Below are 22,733 nucleotides of genomic sequence, written 5' to 3'. Positions count from 1 at the left end.
TTATTGGAAATTCGTATTAGTATAAAAAATACTTATTTTAAAGATAAAATACTTTTCGCGTTGAGAGATCATTATCATCACATTTTGCAAAGGTATGAGCCTCGTGAAATATTGTTAAGGTTTTATGGCTTTCAGTTTCAGATCGTGAAAATCTGCCTGAAAAAGGGATTGACATGAGTGGTTGCGAAGCGACGTATGCAGTGAAGCAACGAATTAATTTGCTTATTTCCAGAATTGGTAAATCCTGACACTAAAATTGGTCTGGATTTCTTTAGAAAATATTTCAAATCGCATAAAAATTATGTACACTGGAGTAAAGGATATTTTTTATAAATATTTATTGGTAAAAAATGAGGTTTTACATTGTTAAGCATAATACTTGCATAGATTGATGGTGCAATAATCTGTCTTAGCAGAAGCCATGTGTTTTTATTACGTCCTTCGTTAATAATGTATTTATGATACTGATTTTCATTGTTTCAGATGCCGAAATCTAACCCATAATTTATCTTTGGACGTAAACAAGAAGTTGTTTGGATCGATCTTAATGGGTTTATTCGTGCGCTCGGATGGTAAAACTTCGTAATTGGCCAATACCGTCGCTATCGCTGATTTTGTTTGAGCCAATCCAAATCGTATACCTGTAAAAGATAAGAAATACAAATTTTATTTTTTCACATCAGTAATGTAAAAGAAATCATTAAAATATCGGGATTTCCAATAAGATAATTGAATGCTGAGGTTTGAACGGAAAATCGTACAAGACTAAGAAAATATTCAAGTATTTTTTAATTGTTATAATCCACCTATAGCTTCAAATTAATGGCAATGTAGGAATAATTACTAGTTTTTCTTTTTATAACAACTAAACCGTACACCTTCTCATTCATATTTTGCGACTTTGTGGTCCAAGTCATATTAGTTATGCAACTTAAGTCAATTACAGCATTTCATGTCTATTGGGTATCTTCATAAATTTAAAAAATTGAAACAGTTAAATCTTCTGGGTAAATATTATAATTTTCTATGTGAATCATTTTTTTTCCAAAGCGTAACAAAAAACAATCATTCATTATGAATTTACATTCAAGCCATTTCATTAGGTTTTTCTTTTTAACACTTGGTCTGCGTTTGAAATCATTCATTCTTAAGTTTTTAGATCAGCACAAAGATGAAAGCCTTCAACTCACGATCGTCTATCATTGGAGTGGCTTATTGTATTCCAAAGGATTGAGGAGTGAAAAATAATTACATGAGAAATCTCAGGTATATCTTTCGATGGAACATTGCTTAGCTATGAGACACTGTTATTTCATTGGGAAAATATGCATCTATGTTAATCAGAATGAAGGAGATAAAACAAGTGTGTCCATCATTAATTAAATAGCTCTAAAATGTTAGTGACAATGTCCTTAGAATGCCCCTCTTTCATCCAGCTCCTTTGTTCTTAGTTTTTATTCTTCGCTTATGAATTAGTATGCTATTATGTTTGCAGATTTTCTTGAAGGACGTTAAATGCTCATTTAAATAGGTCCAAATAGCATGAGTAATCCTTATAAAATATTTTCGTAAAAATTTTAAAATAATAACACGGAGTTTTTAATCATTTTAAATATCTCCGAGATAGTTCAACAGTACGTATTGTAACATTGGGAAAATGGTTTTTTATATGTATTTTTCTTTCCTTCTCGTTTACCTTTAATTCTGAACACAAATGTTTATTTAAAACATAACAATATTATCGTAAATATATTTAAAAACTGTAATAAGAATAAAAATTGGACCTAATCATTCATGCTGATTAGTATTTATACTGAAGTGCTGTATATATTAATAATACCGCAGAAGTTCTTGTAGGTACTTATTGCTTTGTTACGCTCCACTCTGAATTCAGCGCTATTGATTAAATCACCATGTACTAATGAGTAGTGAAATATGTAAATAAATGATGAAATAAAATTATGCAAATTGAAAATGCCTTAAATTGAAGAAAAAGATACAGACATGCATTGGTAATTTCTACTCAGGTTTTACGCCGCGTCTTTGTACTCATGGCCAATCTGAGATGAAAAAGGTAAAGGAGAACAGAAAAATACCTGATAGTAGAGATACAAGAGGAGAACAGTACAATTTGACACAGTACCTACCCTCTATCTGAGGATGATGGAGAATACCGCTGGTATACATTGACCCAGTGTAAAATCTGATATGAGTTTACTAGGGATGGATGGATCACGGATTTTTTTCGGATCCGGATTCGGATCGGATCCTTGATTTTCGGAGCCGAATCTTTCGGATCGGATATTTTCGGATCCAAATGCATTTTCAAATTCCTAACGCTGAGATTCCCCCGATGATTGTTCAATCTCTTGTGAAGAGTCACACTATGTGCCAGTCGTATTTTGCCTTTTTTATTTTCCACGGCTGAAATTCCCCTACGTAACCTCTGCGAGAGCTTTCAAACAAAACGGTTCATGAGTAGGACAAGAATCGCATGCAACGGCGCATTCGAAGATAGAATCGGATCTCTTTCCACCGTTATGGGGCGTTGCATTCGCTGAAGCTATTGCTATTTAAAATTTCGGATCCAGATCCGATCTCTTCCGCGACTTTGGATCCGATGTATCCGATGAAGGGAAATATCCGCGGATATTTGGATCCGAGGTATCCGATCCGACCATCACTAGAGTTTAACCTAGTTATCCATGAAGAAAACAATTTATTATACCTACCAATGCATATTCTTGGTCCTTCTCCGATCGGGAGATGGACGAATCGATGTCTCTCCTTCTTTCCTTCCTCGGTAAATCTCTCGGGATCGAATACTTCTGGATCGGGGTAGTGGATGGGGTCTCTGTGGAGGCCATAAACTGGGATCACCACTGGCATCCCCTCCTCAATCCAAACTCCGCCTTTTTCCGAGTCGTCCCCTTCGTCGTGTGGGGGCAGCTGATACCGCTTGGTGCAGATCCGAGTGAAGGACAACACGGGTGGGTACAGGCGGAGGGTCTCTGAAAAAGTCACATGCCAATCTTTCAGCATCTGCTTCACATGGATTCAATGGCCCATTAGATGATGATACTTTTTCCGGTGAGATCAATTGATTGGTTATGAATTATTTACGCCTAAAATGATTATGATGCTATTTCATTTCACCCAAAATATGCGTAGATTTTATGGAATCAAAAGGTTGGGGTATTTCTTGAATTTGGATTACCGTTCCTAAGATTAGTTGGCTGCATGTCAGCAGCTAATATTTGCAATTAAAATACTGTCTGCCTCTATGCAGCTTCTCTATAACCGTTTGCTCAACTATAATGGGAAATATATCGGACATAATATTATTATACTGAGGAAGCAATCATGATCACGTCGTAGTTCCTAAGAAATACTCCCAAGTACCTATCGGTGGTGACCATAATTTCAACTTTTTGAGGAAAAGTGTTTCATTCTATTTGAATAAAATATCACTTTACTTAATGATGGAGCAATAAAATCATAATATATGTATAATGCCGTGAAAACCGACAATCACACTTAGTAAATTTAAAGAAGATATGGGAATGGTTGATTAAGATCGGAGGAGATAATAAAATATTTTATGATTTGTTTGTTTATCTCTTTACTCGTTAAAGAATTGAAAGTTCAAATTTAAGTTAGAGAGCTCTGTTTTTTTTAATTTTTCATCTGTAGTCATAATATCACCGATCCAATGTGTGGATATGTGTCAATCTGTGGTTGTGGTAAAGCATGGTTAAAAATTTCATCAACCATTTAACCCTCCGTTAGTCGCGGCACATTTTGGAACGCTATTTGTCGCGCGGCGTCTCACAGACACCTTTTAGTAATGGTTAAAAAAAATGCGTAAAAGTATAAATAACTGATTTAACCACAAAAACTCATTCAATGAATACTTAATTTCATGAATGGACAACAAATTTACGCATAATAACATTGGAGATATTTGTATTAATTAAAAATTGAGTTCTACTTCTTTTGATGTTTCTTGCAGTTTTTCTTTCATCGAAATTATATCAGCATTTTTAATTTGTAAAATATACTCAAACATATTTTTCACAGTATGATTTTGCTAATAACCTAAAAAATAATTTTGATTGCAGTGGGAATTATTGACTTTGGAGACATTTTATATTGATTGCGTGTTCAGTTGAACTTGAACCAAAATATATCCTATCAGATTTGAAAGTTATTATTCGATGCAACCGCAAAATATTTATGCGTATGTTTACGTTAATGCCATGCATCTACATCAATGCAATTAGCCACCATAAACGTATGTAGCAGAGGGGTAAACGGTATTTTGTACGCCAAAGTTCACTCAAATAATGTGAGAACCATAGTAAATTCTTGGCAATGATAGTTTTATTCAGGTATTAAATTGATTATAATAAAAAAAATCGTCGCAATAAGACGCCCATCCAAAATTTAATGCTTTGCATAGTTTTTCATTTAAATTATCAACATATTTAAATTTTACGATGAATATCATGATGCTATGAGCATGTAACGTATAGTAACTCAAGTTGTCGCGTGGCGTCTAGCAGACTCCGAAAACAACAAAGTATCAAAATTAATTTCATAAATGTGACTAAATATATAATCATATTGGTGACTATTTCAGAATCATAAAATAATAAGGTGCAAGGAATATGAGTTTCCTAGCTATGAAAATATGATGTGGGAAAAGAAATGGCCTGGCGTCTGGTAGACGCCACGCGACCAATCGTAATTATTTTGAATAATAAGAAATTTGGAAATAAGGCTACTTGAATCCAATTCTATTCGTCCTGATGAAATCTTGTTCTGATTATTGACTCAGAGAGCTGAAAATCAGCGACGTTAATGGAAACAAATATTATGGCTAATTTTAAAGTTTATTATTTTTCTGCCAGCTCACCTTGTACGACCATTTCCATGTATTCCATCTCCTGAATTCCTTCGTATGTCAAATGCCCACCATGGCGTTCCATTGCCGAAAAAACCTCTTCCCTGAGTCTTTGCTGCATATCCGGGTTATGAGCCATCTCAAAAATTGTGAATCCAAAAAGCGATGATGAAGTTTCAAAGCCGTCTGTGAAGAATCCAACTGCCTGGGCCGCTATGTCATCCAATTTTGTGCCACTTAATATGTCTCCGCCTTCTGGAATAGTTTTCGTAAAATTAAAGTTAAGCATTTGGATTTCATATGTCATCTGTTTGGAACATGTAATGTATTTATATCAAATAAAATATTTTAGGTTGCTCAATTTTTCTTCATGCTATCCTTAATTCTTTGCAATTCATTCACTCTCTATTTATATTGTTTTGATTTCTAATGGAGTTGTTAGTAATCTTCATTACGAATTCATTCATTCAAAATGATTGCAAGAGATAAATTTTGTGAAATAAGGCATTACGCAAATATTTTAGAAGTTATAGGTGAGTTTCGAGGTTGTGGGTGAATCCACGTGGCCTGCAAGCTTTAATTTAAGTAAAAATATTGTTTTTTGACCTCAAATTTGGTAAAAATGTGAATCCTGCTGTTCCCAATAAAACCCCGCAGGAATAAAGGACCGAATTTCAACCATGACTGTATTTTATTTGGTTAATCTGATCTTCGTTGAGTAATTCTCAGATTTGTGTGGCTCGTGCTTCATGGTAAGCAAACGTTTAGAATAGACATTACTTTTTGCAGTCATAGCCCACTCTTTTTAATCAAGGTAGTATGCTTTGGCGAATGATATTATTTTCCTGCCGATGGCAATTTATAATCAATTATTTCGAGGACTTTAATTGATAGAAGTTTATTTGCAAGTAATATGTCACTTTATCACACAAGGAATAATTCGTGCTTCAAAGTCTGATTTTTCGATAAATGTTTTACCTATAGAAAAATTTCTCATTTATTGGTTTCAGAGTAAATTTTATTTATTTGGAAACGCTGCAATGAGATTTTAGTATAAAATTTTTTTTTATAAATCATATTTAAATTATGTTCTCGATTGCATGGTAGTCATATTCTTCGTTTTCCGATGGCAAAGAGCATTCATGATAGACTTGAGAGTTCGCCATTATAACACCGCAGTCACATGCAGAGTAAGGTTTATAATACGCAAGATACAAACCAAGAATGAAATCCGGGGCATATATGCATTAAAATTACACGAAATAATCACTAATTCCAACATAAATCGAAACCGAATGATAATTTGCAATGATATTTTAGCTACAGGGATGGTAAGAAATATAATTAACTTTATATGAGTAATTTTCGGAGCTAGAGGAGGTTTTAGCCAAACTTCAATCAGAAAATTCATAGCGTACTCATCAATCAGCCATGTTGGCTGGATGTTTATAGCAATTCTAATGAGATTAAATTTACTGTATTTCACATTTTATAGAATACTTCTACATTTAATGCGTACGCAAATGAAATATTTTAGGTATGTAGACAAAGACAATAAAAGGAGCAAGGAAAAATAAATTTCCTTGAGAAGAAGAAGTGGCGCAACAAACTTTGTCCTAAAACTTTCGAAAGTGTCCGTACATATTTTGATTCCCTACACTTAACGGTTTTCTTTTATTTTTTGTATCCTTACCACTTTGTTTCTCTTTCTCCTCTTCTATCAGGCCAAGCTTCCCTTGTTTGCACAGCTGGGTTAGCATCTGCAGGAAATCATTCCTCGTTGTACCAGTCTCCTCCCTTTTGCTCAACACATCCTTCACCAGACGCCTGAAAAAATCTGTTATGTCTGTTGAGAAGAACTTGAGCCGCAAAATCCTCGACAGGGTTGGTTGAACCATGATGATCAACTGGACCAGAGCCTTCATCGGCGTAGGCTCCAGTAATTGCTTCCCCATCTGACGGAACTCATTGTCCGGATTCCTTATGGCGTCCGTCTGCAAGCCGAAAGCGCATGACGAGACGTTTTCTGTCATGAACCTCGCCGCCATGTCCTTCATCTCGATTTCCCAGCCCTTTTCGCCTGATTTCTCGATCATTTCGCGGAAGTAGACCTTCAAGCGATCGCAGTTCTCCGTTATCAGCGGGAATATGGTTTTGATCTTCTGTGCAGTAAACGCAGGTGTCACTCCCGACCGGATTTTCTTCCAATTCTCACCGGGCACCACGAATATGTTCCTCGCCATCAGCGGGTCCAGTTTGGGGTGCATCTGGACGTCGTTGTCATGGAAATGCGTGAAGTCCCTCAGCAAGACATTCTTAATGAGTTCCGGGTCCCGGACGATGATCCCCGGTTTGTGGAACTTGACGAATCCTCCGTAGCGCTTGCCTTTGAGTTTGAAGTACAGATCCGCGTAGATCTCGCCGATTGCTCCCTTAAGAGTTATTGCGTCCCACAAGTTCCCGAAAATGAGGGTGCCAGGAATGTTTGGGACACCTTTTCTACCCCAGTAATTTAGTGGAGCGATGAAGGCCCAGTAAAATAATCCACATAGAATGGTGATGAGGAGGATCACCACCTCAGTGACTCCGAAGCTGTCGATGAAAATCATCGTGAAGGTAGCAGCTCCGCTATTCCTCGCTGCTGTGGCCTATAAATATATAATTAAAAACAGTTTAGGGGTAATTCATTAATTACGTGAGGCATTTAGAGGGGGAGGGGGTCAAGCCGATTCTCGCACCCAATCTCACGTGGGAGAGAGGGGGGGAGTCCTGGAATTAGAGTAACCACGGGGGGTTTCCGGATGACAACTCCCCCTTGAGCCTTTAAAAGAGGCACCAAAACGAGGAAGATGGCCTCCATAAATAACTCTTATTAAATGCTCGTACAAAATTAGTGTTTTTGAGTCCTAAAAATCACGTTTTCAACCTCAAAAATCTCAAAATTTTCCGAGGGAGGACCCAAATTTGCCCTGGGGTGTTTTTCATACACCCTTGAAGGGCCTCGAAATCTCGGGTAAACGAATTGGCTATCCACTGATACTGGCAAGTGTCACGTAATTTTATTTTCTGTAAGAAACAGTGTAAAATTGCAATCATAGTAATTTTAAATTATAGTCTTCAATAATCTTAAATAAAAATAATAAAACAAATTGTATTTTTATAAAGTCCAACGTAATGAAGAATAGATTAACGTATTTACACTGAAAATGCGAATGTTGAACCTTCTCACGTGAGATTAGAGGGAGTGGGTCGAGCCAAATCCCACGCTATATCACTACGTGCACATGAGCTAAATACATTTTACTTGGTAAATGACCGAATTCTTTTACATTAACTTTGCGACATTAATATTGATAACAACCATAGCATTGATTTCGGTTTTCAAATTAATACGCTGTCCATAATTATATTATATCTTTCCCGGAAGTGATACATGTATTTTCATAAATTTTATACCTGCCATTTCTTAGATTATTGTTCCTTATCTGTCTTCCTTGGCATCATGGCCTCGTATTTTTTTGCACTGTCGCATTTATATCGAATCGGAATTTATTGTATCAAGTTCCGTAAATTCAGTAAATTCAAAAATCTTGTCTAGAATAAGTATGCTCTCGCCACCAGCCTATACTTTTAAAGAATATCTCTAATTATAAAATTATGTTTTGGGACTGAGTTTGGGGTACTCTTGAAAAAAAATGACAGCACATACATTACCCATGGGCAAATTCGAAGGAACTTAAGTATAAATAGAAGAAATTCTTTATCAGCAGCTCTCGGGATATTTAATTTTGAGTAAAGTTGCCTAAACAATAAAAAGTTATGGTACCTTTCCACACGATTTATTCAATACGATTTATTTAATAACTTTTTATTGTTCAGAATGGATTTTCTCAAGGTAAAGCCAGAAACAATCGAGTTTAAAGTTGCCTAACATTTTCATAGCACAAACTATAAGTAATTTCAGTTTATTTATAAATAATTCTAAGTTTCTATTTCCAATGTTTTTTTTATATCTCCATCTGGTCTTTATTATTTCACATGATCTGCTTTAACTGGTTTTGATAACGGCCTTATTTCTTATTGATGCCTTTTTTACATAATGAACGACAACCTATTCTCATCCGCTCGTCAATGTATATCCCATATTTTTTATCATCTACAAATTGAGTTCGAGAATGTTGAACATTTTCAAGTTGATATCCTTTTTATACCCTGAAAGACTTCTGGCCTTTAAACTAAAATACCTTAAACGCATAAGCGTTGTATATTGAGCTGGTGTAGTAAAACTTTCGCTTCAGAGCGACGATCATGGTAACGATTTTTTTATACTCTCTCAGGAATCAAGGTTTACTTTATACGCACTTGATGCACCAACACCTCTCCTAACAGTGCAATTTTGCCCTTCTTGTTATCCCTTTCCTTCACTTCTGGGTATTTTCTTTGCCTTTCTAATGACCGTCAAATTGAAATCTCTTACTCCTGCTATCCTCTACTTTTTTATTTGCCAAGACTGCAGTTTCATCAGTGGTACAGAACACCTAATTATTTGTATATTTATCATCATATCATTGATTTCCCTTTCTTTGTGTTCTTTGCTTGCTCTGCCATACAGTTATACAAGATAAAATTTGATATGTTTCATCCAAGTCTATGGCCTTTGTTATCTTATTTTCTATTTCCATCCATTCAAAAGTCATATCTGCTGTATTTGGTTATTTCAGAGCTTATAGATTATTTTTAACTCAAGTAAGTTCCTCTTATTTTTAACAATGTAATATTCTATCATTATAAACTTCAATCTCCTATTTTAATCTATTTGGCTCATATTCCATTTCAAGTATTCGTAGGCCACAAGGTTAACAAATGCATTGAGAGGATGTGGTGAAACGTATCTTAACTTTCCAAGATTAGAACAGTAGATTCCTTAGTGGGTAACTCCGTTCCTCCTGAATCCAGAATGATCGGCCTGTTAATTTTCTCCTGTATTTCTACCAATCTTTTAGCTGCTTATTCTAGTGAAAATTAAAAGTAGATGTCATTATTCACTAATTTCTGTTTCTCTGTTACCTTTCGGTCCGGATTTTCTCTCGTGCAGTACCATAAAACGGGGTATTTCGAAATTATTTTTTGGTGTTTTTACTCGTAGTTTTCACGCCCTATATTCAAACTATTTCTGTTCCAATGTAACAATGGATCCTTTGTTAATCAAATTCATAGGCAAGTCAATCCTCACCTTTGCACCACGACTTTAAAAGTATTTTTATACAAGTGTCAAAGCAACCTCAAGGAAGCAACCTTCTTTAAATTCATTTTTTTAAATCAAACTCACATGTATTGAAAAAATACTCATAAATATGAGACTCTTTGAACACTATTACAGGCTGAGATCAAAATTATCTTGAGTTAAAATTTGAGAAAATTACAGAAAGTACTATTTTGTATCTTCGAGCACATCGAATTCTAACGCAGGATTGGTCGAGCCTTCAAGCAATGTAGTGGTATGATATTTTTCAACATTAAAGAGGCATAGGTGGATTCCGTCACATTTAATGCAAATAGAAGATTTTGGATGTAACAAGCACCCCACACGACCTTTCTCATGCTTAACTCTGTATTAGAATACTGTGTCAGCGGTATTGTAGCATTTTGTCAAAGGAGTCCTGAAAATGTCAATTATGTAATCAACTTTAATTGTATAATTTAAAAAAATGATGTGATATTTCGGAATGGTTCCTCTGTTATTTAGGTATTTGTGCCGATTAATTATCTTAGTGAGACGAGTTTTGATTCCTAAATGCGACATTGCCCTATAATGGACCGTCGCTCTGCCTCCATGCGTAGAGTCACAATAGCCTTATCTTTAGTGAAGATAAAAACTCATTCTCCTTCGTGCAATCTCGTTAATGGGTATTTGATGGTAAAATCCTTTTTAGCTACGTGAATTAGAGGAACTTTTGAGTGATGAAGTAGTTAATATTCGTTTTCTGTCCTTCTTTATTACATTTGTATGCATGCTGCTGATAAATTCTATCTTAAATGTGAAGTTCTCTCGCTAAAAGTTGTTTCCATTTTTGATTTGAAAGTTGATGAGTATAAGCTTTGCATAACATTAAGGTTTGAGAGTGCACCAACCCTACCTACTGCATTCTTCCTATCTCCGCGATCGGAATAAGACTGCCTATACACCTAAAAGGTATTACGAAGATAAAAAATTTCTCCTCCAGTCTAGGCTAGCTGCAATTGAAATTGATTTGAAACCGGGAAAAAATGATCAAATTGAAGACGATAAAACGTATCGCAGTAGAGATACGCGAACTTTGGTCACTACCTTGGGTAGCAATGACGCCATCTACTACTCCACCACACACCAGCATGACCTTATATATTGATTTTTTTTAAGTATAACGTAAGGCAGGTTATACGCACCGTATGAAATGAATTAAAGACAAACTATGTCCCACATAATGGGACCATTACCATTCTGAGAAGCTTTCAGCATTACGAATGCCATAAAAAGTATGGCATTGAAAAAAACCTTAGCAATTCTCCCTTTGTTAAATAACCCTGTCGAATTCTTTTTTGCAGGGTTTTATCACGAATTCAGGATATCTGGCATCGAATCCCGGTCAAACCCGGTGATTTCTCTTCTATTGAATTTTCGCACTTCCTATGTTTTCATTACTATGCGATCTTAATTTATGTTTTGCCCTCTGATGACCTGCTATTCATTATTATGATTTTTTAAACTGATCAAGCTCGCTCGATACATCATGAGCGCTAATTGTGTCGATTAAGTATCTTAGTGAGACGAGTTTTGATACCGAAATGCGACATTACCCTCTAATGGACCAGCGCTCTGCCTTCATGCGTAGAGTCTCAAAAAAACCTTATCTTTGGTGAAGATAAGGTTTCACTCGTTCTCCATTGTGCAATCTCTCAAGTGGGTATTTGATAATCGGCCCACTCGCTTTTCTGTCGTCTCAGAAGGATTAATATTGTTTACATTTATAGATAAAGCTCGAACACACCTGCATACTTCCACATTTCCATTTTACCTTGTTGTATTTTACTTTTTGCGATTCACATCTAAGCTAGAAGTTATCAGCAGAATGCGTACAGATGTAATAAATAAGAACAGAAAACGAATATGGACCACTTGATCTCGCGAAAATTCTCGTAATTCGCATAGCTGAAAAAGGAGTTTACTTGCAAAGGTACTATTTTTTTCAATGTCATATTTTTATGGCATTCGGAATGCCGGAAGCTTCTCGGAATGGGTAGTGGTTCCGTTGAATGAGCCATAACATGGCTGTAATTAATTTGCATGCGGTATGTATAAATTGCCTTACATTGTATTTTTTAATAGCCAAATAAGATTGTGTTGGTGTGGTGGTGTTGTAGATGGCGTCATTGCCGCCCACATTTCCGTCGCAAAGAAATCACTGGAAGCATTCGAAGATGCTAATTTATCCCTTTGGTCAGAATAATTCTTAGTTGACCTTCGCATTAGATAGTTTAATTTATAGTAAGTTAACGTTAAATTTTAGAGGAGACAGCGCAGTATTTATGGAGCGAGTACTGAGCGGAGAGAGGACGTAGAAAACAGATTTAGAGGGTAGAATGTTGGGTAAAAGAGGGATAGGAAAGAAGTGAATGGGATTTTTAGGTATAATGAAAGGGAGTATGTCTTATTATTAATTAAAGACTGAAGTCCATGAAAGGAGAGGGGACTATCGGAATACCTACTTCATAAATAACCCATGCAAACCTTTATTAATGGGTATAATACTTTAATGGTAATCACCGTCAAAATATCTTCTGTCTTGGATTGAAGAATTTACCAGAGTACATGAAATTTATTCTTTATCGATTTGTCATGATATCCTTGAATGAAGTAAGTGTATAGACCTTTCTCAGCTGGTATTTAATCACTCTGGATATCGTGAATGGGCAGTTTTGCATAATCGGTATAATTTAAGGTGCTTCGGTAATTGATCGACAGTGAGACAGGATATACGCATAGGATTAAGCGCTTGCTGTCCCTTTCATATTGCGCCAGTTAGTGGAAAGATTATTAAATATGTCCTTGAACACTACCTCGATAATAGTATGATTCAGCAGTTAAAGGTTCTCTCTACTCTTGAACTATTCATATTCACGCCAGCATTTTTCATTTTTTGCGTGATGCACCGTTCGCTACTCTTGTATTCTGCTTATCGTTTAATCAACTTTATTAACAATCTACGTTGTATCTCACTAATGTAAAAAATAGAATTTTATACTGGTTTTACTACAGATATAAAGTATACTTTTTTAATAACTCTTCAATAATTCAGCTTATCTTCTTTAGTTGGTAGGTGTAATGAAAGCTAAGAACTGTATTTTACTGTTGAAACATCCATGTTTTTTTGTAAATTTTTGTTCGAGTTTTGAAACAAAGAGACAGAGAATAAAGAAAGCCCTCCTTGATTCTTAATCGTTTGATATCCCACTTGATTTTCTGTCTGCTGCATTGTCAGTACTCAACTCTTGGGCGAATGAGGATACGACGCTGTCTGAGGACTGGATTGCTTTGATTGGTTCACTCATAAAAGGGCATTCACCATCCTTGGCGTGGCATTCACTGTATGGAGCGTGCTTCCATTAGTTACTCTGTGTAATAACAGCCTCATGCAGTCAATTCACGTGGAGAAAAATTTTAATTGCCCTTTCGATAATCGTGACAAGTTTCAAAATACGAATTCGATGTGACAAGTTAGACTCGTGATGTCAAATTTTGCCTAGTATGGTCGCGACAGAAATTCCCTGAAAGCTAACATTTTCGGCTTTCCCCAACGGTTGGGTTTCATTTAGCAAATAAATTATTTTCTACGAAATCTTTAAAAAATTGAAATTTTGGATATTTTCGTGGAGAATGTTTAACTTTTGTTCCCAAATTCGATTAAGGACCAATTTTAAACGAGGCAAATCAATTTTAGGCAATAAAACATAAAAAAACGAATCTGAAAAAGTTAATATGGTGATTTTTTTACGAAATGCCAAGTTCGTGTTTTCTCTAACAGTCAATGCCTAGGGAATTGAATAACAGCATTTGAGACCAGCTAATATTTGTAAAAGTTACCATCTCGAAATATAGTTAATTCATGAAAAAAATAGGAAAATTAGACTTAGAATGGGTATTACTCAAGATTTGTACACCCAACATAAGAGCTGGGATAGTAAGAAAGAATGGGGCGTTGGAAAATTGCCCAGAAGTATCTTGCTGTCTTCTGGGTGTCGGGCAAGATCCTATCCTATCTTGCACTCTCGACCTCTTTGGCTAATTATGATATCACTTTTATCTTCACGCCCTCAAATTTCTTGGTAACTTGACCTCTGCCTTCATGTCATCAAATAATTCAAGCAACTCAGTTGTCAATCGTGTTTCCGGACATTCTCTTGAAAATTTTTGTTGTCTTTCCCATAATAAAATATATGGCGCCTTAAAAAATATTTTGAGAGACTAGTAATTGCTAGATTGCGATGGAGAAGGAATTTGAAGAAATGTCGCTGGAGGAGGAACTGGAAGGGCCACAGGACCTAATCCTCAAAATTTTCTAGTGCGTGTAAAAATACGCGTAGAATGAATCTTTTAAATATTTGATTGAAAATTCATTCTGCCAATGAATGCATGCTTTGAAGAAGACGAGTTTTTGCTGTGGGAAGAAATATGAATTCGGATTATGGATGCCAATCTCAATGCATTTTAAGCAAGAAAATTTTTAAGGAAGAATATTTTATTCCTATTTTTGCACCCACACGCAGGGGCTGTCTGGCCAGGTCGACTGGGCGGCGATTGCCGAGGGCCCCGAAGTCATGGGTGCCCACAATGGACGCGTTTATCGTATATGAAAGGTGTTATAAGAAATGGCTCAGATCACTTGAATCAAAGTTTTTTTGCGTACTCTTTATTTCGTTTTTTCTGTTCTTGATAATGGTTTATCGGCCGAAACCGGTCGGAGTTTTAACAAATGTATGTGAAAGTAATAAGTGTCTGCTATTGATAATAAGTTTTTTGCGATTATAAAATTCTACGCTGTCATTAGTTTATTTATTTACAAAATTCTCCGTGTAAAAAGATTATATAAAAAATTAATAAAATAAAGGTGTCATAAGATAAAAAAGAAACCGATGCTTTTTTGAAAGAGTTTTTCGAAAAAGTTGTTTTAGATTTTTTATCGTGCAGTGCATTTTTAGGGAACAAATTCACTTTATAGATGATAGAAACGTTATTTCACTTTTATCTAGTTTTTAAGAGCCAGAATAGCGTCATATACATTTCCGGGTATACAATTTCCAAAACTTTTCCGGGAACTCCGAACCCCCATTTCCCGAGGGCCCCATCATCCGGGGAAGGAGGGCCCAGTCACGGGCCACCAATCACCCCAGACCGCCCCTTACCGCAGGGTAAGATTGGTTCGCAAAAACTTGCTACCGACATCCACTTCACTAAGTAATATCAAAGTAATATTTCTTCAAAGTCCTTCCAAGTATTGTCTGAAGTAGATGATTGGTCCCTTTTCCGTGTTAAAATGGCCCAAACAAATTGGCCTCAGCTGACGAAAAATGACTCGTACTCACTGTGTTCTAGTCCAACGCCTGTGAGAATCACGGCCGCATTCGTGCGTCCAAGGTCTTCCCTTATGGTGGGTCCTTCGCCCAATCAGAGGTCGAAAGTGCGCTCCAACGCGAAGCGCGCGCGACAAACGTCCCGTCGGAGATCGACGAGACGAATGAGACGCCTGTGCTGAGTTGGTCTACTGGAGGAGGAAAACGTCCCCCACACCACACAACAGTCGTATCCCTCCGCCAGATCTGAATGGCGGATACATATCATAGACACCCACTCGGTCTGTTGTTTGGGACTAGGTAACTCTCTATTCTATTGCGCCGTAGGAAATCATAATCGCTCATCGGAGGCGGTTTTTTTTCTTGGCGTCTGCAATGACGGAGCACCGAGGCGTCCTCGGCGAGTGCGCAAGGCGAGCAATGATTGTGAATTATTATGATAAAAGTTTTATTTTCCTCCCCCTCTCGTGTTTACTAACATTCTTCCCTTTAACACGGTTTTAACACGTCGCTTACGAATGACGAGACTACTCGTCATTTTTTCGCGACAGTTCTAGACGGATGACGAAGATTCTCGTTGTGTAGGAGCGTGAACTTAAACAATTTAAACTTAAAGCATACTATTTGGTGGTATGTTTAAGTTGTTATTCGTTACTTATTATGAATGGAAGTATTGTAATGATTGATTAAGTCAAATCAACCGTGTTAAACCAATGGCATTCAAATTGTCACATATTTTTATCTCAACATCTCTACCCAGGTGCGTCGTTTCTCAACATTTAAATACCCTAATACGAAATGCGCCAAGTATTTGCTCCCCAATCAGTACTCGCGCTATCCATCAGACTCTCTGTCATATCCGCATCTCCTCTTGAAGCTACCTTTCATCGCTCGGTGTGACTTGTACTCACAATTAGCCGTTCTCTTTCCTCGCCGTCCACTTCAACTTCTCCATTCTCCTCTACACCTTTACCGCGAACATCTCCAGTTTTTTTTTCGTCCTCTGCTTCAGTGTCCACGTTTCCGTACCATAATACGTTGCACTCCATATCTAACTCTTCAATAGCCTAACAGTTTTAATGTTTAGTAAATAATGAGTTTTCCACGAAAGGTTTAATGTAATCGATTAAAGATCCCTTGATCTAAGCCGCTATTTCCTCAACGATTGGATGATTTTCTTCTGTTCGTCCCATTTATCGTTGATCTCAGAATCCTATGGATTCATGCAATTTTTTACGTTCCACTCATTTCCGACTGTAGGATTATGTCATTACCAAAGTTGACATTGCTATCATTATCAAGGTTAAAATTGCTGTCATTTTCAAGATGTCTGAAATTAGATGTAATTTTCGAAACCATGGTTGGTAGCAAATTGTCAGTGTGATAGGGAAAGAGTAAATTTTTTCTTGCATTTTGGTTGCGCCAAGCTGTGCCGGAAAAGTTAAACCATATCCTTAATATTATATCCGAATAGAAATAAATGTTATATTAATTGTGTGCAATATGTTTTTGCCGATATATTAATGTTTTTTATTATAATATTAAAAAGATTTGTCACCCGTTTACTAAACACTTTGTAAAACTATGTACTGATCTACCTGTTTTTGTCGTGATGATAATTTAGAATGAATTGGTTTCATGTTCACCATTCGTATTTTAATTAGTATTGGAGGGCGGTATCAAAGTGTGTATAAAGTTGAAAGTATGACATAAAAATATGACATAAAGTTGGAAGAAGTAATTCGAAGAATAAATGGTGCCGTTCAACATAGGTATGCGTTATTACATTTTTGCTGAAATTCCATTTCGGATAGGTTCTGGTTTCGAAGCTTACTCTAAATATGGTTACTAACAGTGGAGAACAAGGGCGTACCCAGGATCAAAAATAGGGGGAGGGGGCAAACCATGGTTGTTCAAGTTATAGGTAAGATTTAAGCATGGAAAAGGTGAATGAAATCAACATTTTAAGGAAACTGTAACACCTCTTTATTATTTTTTTAAAATTATTTGCTTGAAAAAAATATTATTTTCCTTAAAGACGTATTTGCGAATTTTTCTTCTAGGGGGGAGGGCAGCTTCCCCCTCCTACCCCTCGCTGGGTACGCCCATGCTGGAGACCGAAAGGAGTCTCACTCTATCTCGTGCTAATAATTATTTTCTTAGAGCTTCTGAGATTGTATTCCGAATATTTTCGATGTTTTTGCCAGCATCTTAATTGTGGGACCATATATGTTTTAAAATTTTAATATAAAAAACGATTTAATCGAACCTACGGGTTAAAACCAATTAATATATGTGTTTATCATGCTTCTGCATATTAGATATGTGCTGTTGCTTCTACAGTACGCAATAGAGTAGAAGACTTTTTTCCTGCAATTTTTGAGATGGAGCTTGGAATTGTGTGAAAATACACAAGTGAATTGTGGTATTTTTTTAATCCCAAGGTGTTGACTTTTGCGATTCATAGCATTACAATTATGCATCCCAGTGGCCTTCATCTGCTGAGGGATACTCACGACAAGTGGACAAAATTACATTGGAAGTGAGCGATACGAATATTATCCTGTGCTAACATATTTTTGCTTGTTGATTATTCATATAGAATGATTTTTTTTGTAATTACAATGGAGATTTAGATTGTAGAGAGAGGGTCAGCAGTTTCAGTGTAGCCACTTGAAAACTCCGTGAGAGAACGCATCACTCCCGCTTGATCGCTTGTCTTTAATGACGTAATATTTAGTTATTTGATTAAAATTAATAATTAATTATTGATTTCAAACTTATGCTATTGTCTTCAAACATGTCGCACTGTTATCTTGAAATGTTGATTTATTTAGACCAGACCCTTTTCAACATATACCTGTATTTCAAATTTAAAAATATTATTGTATCATGACCGGGGGATGCGGGATCGAATCCCGGCTAAGTCAAATATTTATTCATGGCGAACGTCATCCTTGGTGTATTTATTTTTTCAAATGTGAAAAAAAAATTTCTTGGTAATACTAATATGGGTCTGCTGTTCATATATACTTTCAATAAAATTTTAAGATGTTAGCACGAGTGTTTAAAAAAGGTAACGCTACAAAAAAAAGACAAACCACGACCAATGGAACGGGAAAGATGCGTCCTTTTAACACTCTCCTGCTCATGACTGGTGTCAGCTAATCCCAGGCATCATTTTCCGCCCACCAAGCTTGGATTATGATAGTCGTTGGGAGATTTCAAGAATGAAGTAGGTGTTAATAGGGTGGTTTCCTATTATTTTTTTATTGCCTTAATCGAAAGATTATTACTCCTGGAGTACGTATTTCACGCTTTTAGATTTTTAAATGACAATATCTATTTTTCGCGATTAAATGATAAGTGAAAATTTTCAAGCGCGCGAAAACGCGACGCTCAAGTATGAATGCCGGGAAATATCTCCGTACGTCGTATTTCTGGTTCCCCCTCCCGCCCGGTGAGGTGACCTTGAGGCGAGGCTCTGAGCGCTGATAGGACGCAGGATGCTAACGGGTAGCTGAGTACCTTCCTGTCTGGTAGCGCATGGCTTAAAAAAGGTTTATTAATACCTTATCAAACGAAGAAAACTTTCTGACCTTAGCCAGTTTTAGTAGGTGATTATTAAGACATGTTTCCCTGAGTTCTGTGCCTCATGCATGCATTGGTAACCTCAGACGATGTATAACTCCTATCCTCTCGTGTAGAAACTATGTCCCTGTGACGTCATGTGGAGTGGAATCGCATGGGCGCCAATCTGGCCTTTTTCAAATGAGGATAAAATTTGACCCTTGCCATTCGTCTAAACCGGTATTTCAAAAACCAAATAATTTGTGTATTATGAATACACTAATGGTGGGTAACGAATCGCAATCAATGCCTTCCGTTTTCTTTGATGAAGGAAACTACCCTATTGGGGTACCATTAGAGGCGAGGAGAAGGAGAGTGGGACATTAAAATTTAGCGCCCGAGAAGGTCTTTCCGTTGAGTCAAGCAATATGGCTTTCCGTAGAGTTCAGGGTCTTTGACCTTATCGCTTGTACTTCCGCCGGAAACGTTATGGCAGCGAAAGGACATTTCATGATTATAATGTCACGATACGATTTTTAAATGCCCAAATGTTGCGTTGTTTATATTCATCACTGATTTTGTACCTAATTTAAAATTTTCGCTGAATTACATTCGTATTGTATAAAATGTGAATTTCTTTATCTAAATATTGTAGCACCTCATTATGACTGAAGAATAAAATTTTGTTGTTCACGATTAGAGTGAATCATGGTGACCACGTCCACTATGATATTTGGTCGTATTATTTGATGAACTAAGTGAATAAACCATGTAGGTTTCATGCGGCATCAAGATATTCCATTTACATTTTTCAGCGTTTTTTGCCTGAATTGTGATTCGCAATTGCTATGGTCAAGGAGACCTTGGTGGCTCATTTTCCTCAGTATAAGATTTCATGAGTTTGATATGTTGATATTTTCTTAAAATTTCCCCATATGGTAATGTTTTCCCTTAAACATGAAGCACAATTCGATGCTCTGGTTCGTAAGCACACCCATTGGGGGAAAGATTTCATTCTTTCCCGGCGAATGGACTTAGTGAAGAGTTATCGGGATCGCCACCGGGTCAGGAACTTCATATCTGCCGACGTTTCAATGACCGAGTCGGACATCGAAACGTCGGCAGATATGGAGTTCCTGACCCGGTGGCGATCCCGATAACTCTTCACTAACACCCATTGGAGAAATGCGGCGCGGGGGGAGGGCGATTGCTGACCTTAATTCATCCCTGAACCTGGTAAAATTTAACAAATAAGTATTTCAAATAACTTTAAAATTCAGTCTAATAATAAATTTTCATGGCACCATAATAGTATTCTAGGTATTTATCAAATTTAATTTTAAATTAAGTACAGTTTTAGAGAAATGAAACTCCAATTCAAGTATATATCCATTCACAACAATCGGAAAAAATGGTTCTAATGATTAAGGTACGAAATATGCCTCAAATTTGATGAATAAAATGAGCTCCTTTAATTACGATTGTGGACCAAATGTGATAGAAGAGTGATATTAAGGCATTTAATCAACCGCGGTTCAAAAAAACAGTTCTGCGATTCAATTCTATTAGTACACCCTCATTGTTATGTTGTTACCCTGCTGGCACAGCATCCTTCAAGTAAATATCGCAAAATATATTATGAACGGGCTCTCTTATATGTAATACTGAACACCTGACCAACGAATAATATGCATGACGAGTTTCCCATTGCATCTAATAGCGGTAGGCCGAACCTATACCTCATTCAACCATACCAACTTCGCACTCGGTGTGTTGGCCGAAACTAAAGCGTTCCAAGGTAAAGCACGTGGTTCCTCCGGTGCGATTCATTATCTGCGTTTCGTTTTGTCCCAGATTTTTAAGGCCGTTTTACACGGTACACGGAATTGCGTACGTGCGAAGGCGCAATCAAAATTGTGTCGTGTAAAGCGGTAAATTGCTAGAACACATGCGAGAATGCGTGGATGCGAGACGGCAAAATAGCCCCTGTTCTAATTTCTTTCATGCGTTCGCGCAATTCAACGCCATTTTAGAAATTAATGCAGCTCTAACCTGCGCAATGTCGTGCTCCGTGTGAAACGGCCTTTACATTAGTTTCGACCCGAAGTAGTTTTGACTCCGATTTCGTTTCGGCCCTGAGTTAAGCTCCCCGGGCTTAAATCCATTTGGTTTTGTTTCTACATTTCGCTCCCGGGAACGATACGATTCTAAATTAACTGGTTTTGACTTCGTTTAGTTTATATTGCCATCCCTGATTAGTTTCTAGACCTCCCTTAAATACATGATTCAATTCCTCACGGGAAATTACGGCGACTAAATGGACACCGTTCCCGACCCAAAATATGAGAAAAAAATTCTCAAAGGACAATACTACTGACGGTATTTTCATTGCCGATCAATATGCCTGTTAAAAAAGGAGAAATATGTGGGTTAGGATGACCATGGCGATAAACTACATTCTTGAAGAGGAGGATCATCATCAGTCCACAATTCGGGGACTGCCTTGACACAGTTCTCTATTCCGCTCTCCTATCTGCCAGCGTTTTCATAGTGATGTATTCCTTCTATTTTAGATCCTTTATAACCTGTACTATGAAACTCCGGGGCAGAACCTTACCTTTCTTCCCTACCACCTGTCCTTCTACGATTTGGTTTATTAGGCCATCATCAATAAATTTATTATTGCTATTTTTATTTAATTCAAAATTGATTCCTAAAATAAACATTAATACTAAGTGATCACGATGATGGCACGTTCGGAAACATAAGGTCCTGTGATTACTGTCCCATGGTCATTTCAATGGCATCGTTTTAGATCGCAGAATGGTTTTCTGTTGGTAAATACTCTTTTTTCTTGATACTTAAAATAGAGAATTTGAAGGTGCATGCCAGTTTCTGAAATCTCGAATCCTGTGTCCAACAAGTGATCACTGGAGTGATTATGATGATAGCTGAGGATTTTTCTCATCTGAAAATGCGTTTATTATCGAATTAGTGTGTTCATTTACTTAAGGATTAGAAACTCATGCGTTTGCTGATAACCGATCGGAATTTGGGTCAATCGCCAGTATTTGGTTCTGGTGTGTCCTTTGGTGTATGGGTAGGGCGTGATAGTGGTGTAAACCGGGTGAACTAATTTTCAGTCAACACGAAATCTGGCCTTGATTTTATAATGCGTTGAAATTTGATTACTAGATGATAAGGCGTGGAATAATAAAAAATATCCTTCATGCGAGCTACCTACCTACCTATGTGAGATTTTTTGTGATATTGATGACCGCTTACGCGACTGATCCTGTTTTTCTGTCCAGATAGGCAACTTTGGTACATGCATTGATGTTCTGAGCGAATACGAGGGGGGTTTTTTTTCAACCTTCGATAGCTCATCAAAATCACCTCACAAACGACAGGCGAGTACTGCGCTGGTAGGGCAAGTGCGTATCCTCCGCACCACACCCTTAAGTCATTTCGATACCTCCACTGCATAAGCGCTTTACAATCGCCCACCGAATAGAATCCGCTCATATAGTGCTATAAGGGCTATCTAGATGAGCGGATTAGATTCGGTGGGCGATTGTTGAGCGTTTGTGCAGTGGAGGTATCGATTTCTGACCGTAAGTTTTTAGTTTAAGGTTAGTAGCAGTCTCAT

At 36.9% G+C, this 22,733-nt stretch overlaps 1 protein-coding gene across 1 annotated transcript; it reads right to left on the bottom strand.

The window, feature by feature from the left end:
* Window positions 1–321: 321 nt before the first annotated feature.
* LOC124155822 (probable cytochrome P450 6a14) lies at window positions 322–15,783 on the bottom strand. The gene is made up of 5 exons (XM_046529948.1): window positions 15,527–15,783; window positions 6,600–7,554; window positions 4,919–5,161; window positions 2,733–3,011; window positions 322–641 (listed from the first exon to the last, which is right to left on the bottom strand). Exons 2-5 carry the CDS (start codon window positions 7,513–7,515, stop codon window positions 472–474), a joined length of 1,608 nt encoding a protein of 535 aa, XP_046385904.1. The 5' UTR covers window positions 7,516–7,554; window positions 15,527–15,783; the 3' UTR covers window positions 322–471.
* Window positions 15,784–22,733: the final 6,950 nt, after the last annotated feature.

The sequence above is a fragment of the Ischnura elegans genome, chromosome 3 (assembly GCF_921293095.1).
Source record: "Ischnura elegans chromosome 3, ioIscEleg1.1, whole genome shotgun sequence".
Lineage (NCBI taxonomy): Eukaryota > Metazoa > Arthropoda > Insecta > Odonata > Coenagrionidae > Ischnura > Ischnura elegans.
The sequence above is the reverse complement of the archived record's forward strand: the minus strand, read 5'-3'. Positions and strand labels throughout refer to the sequence as shown.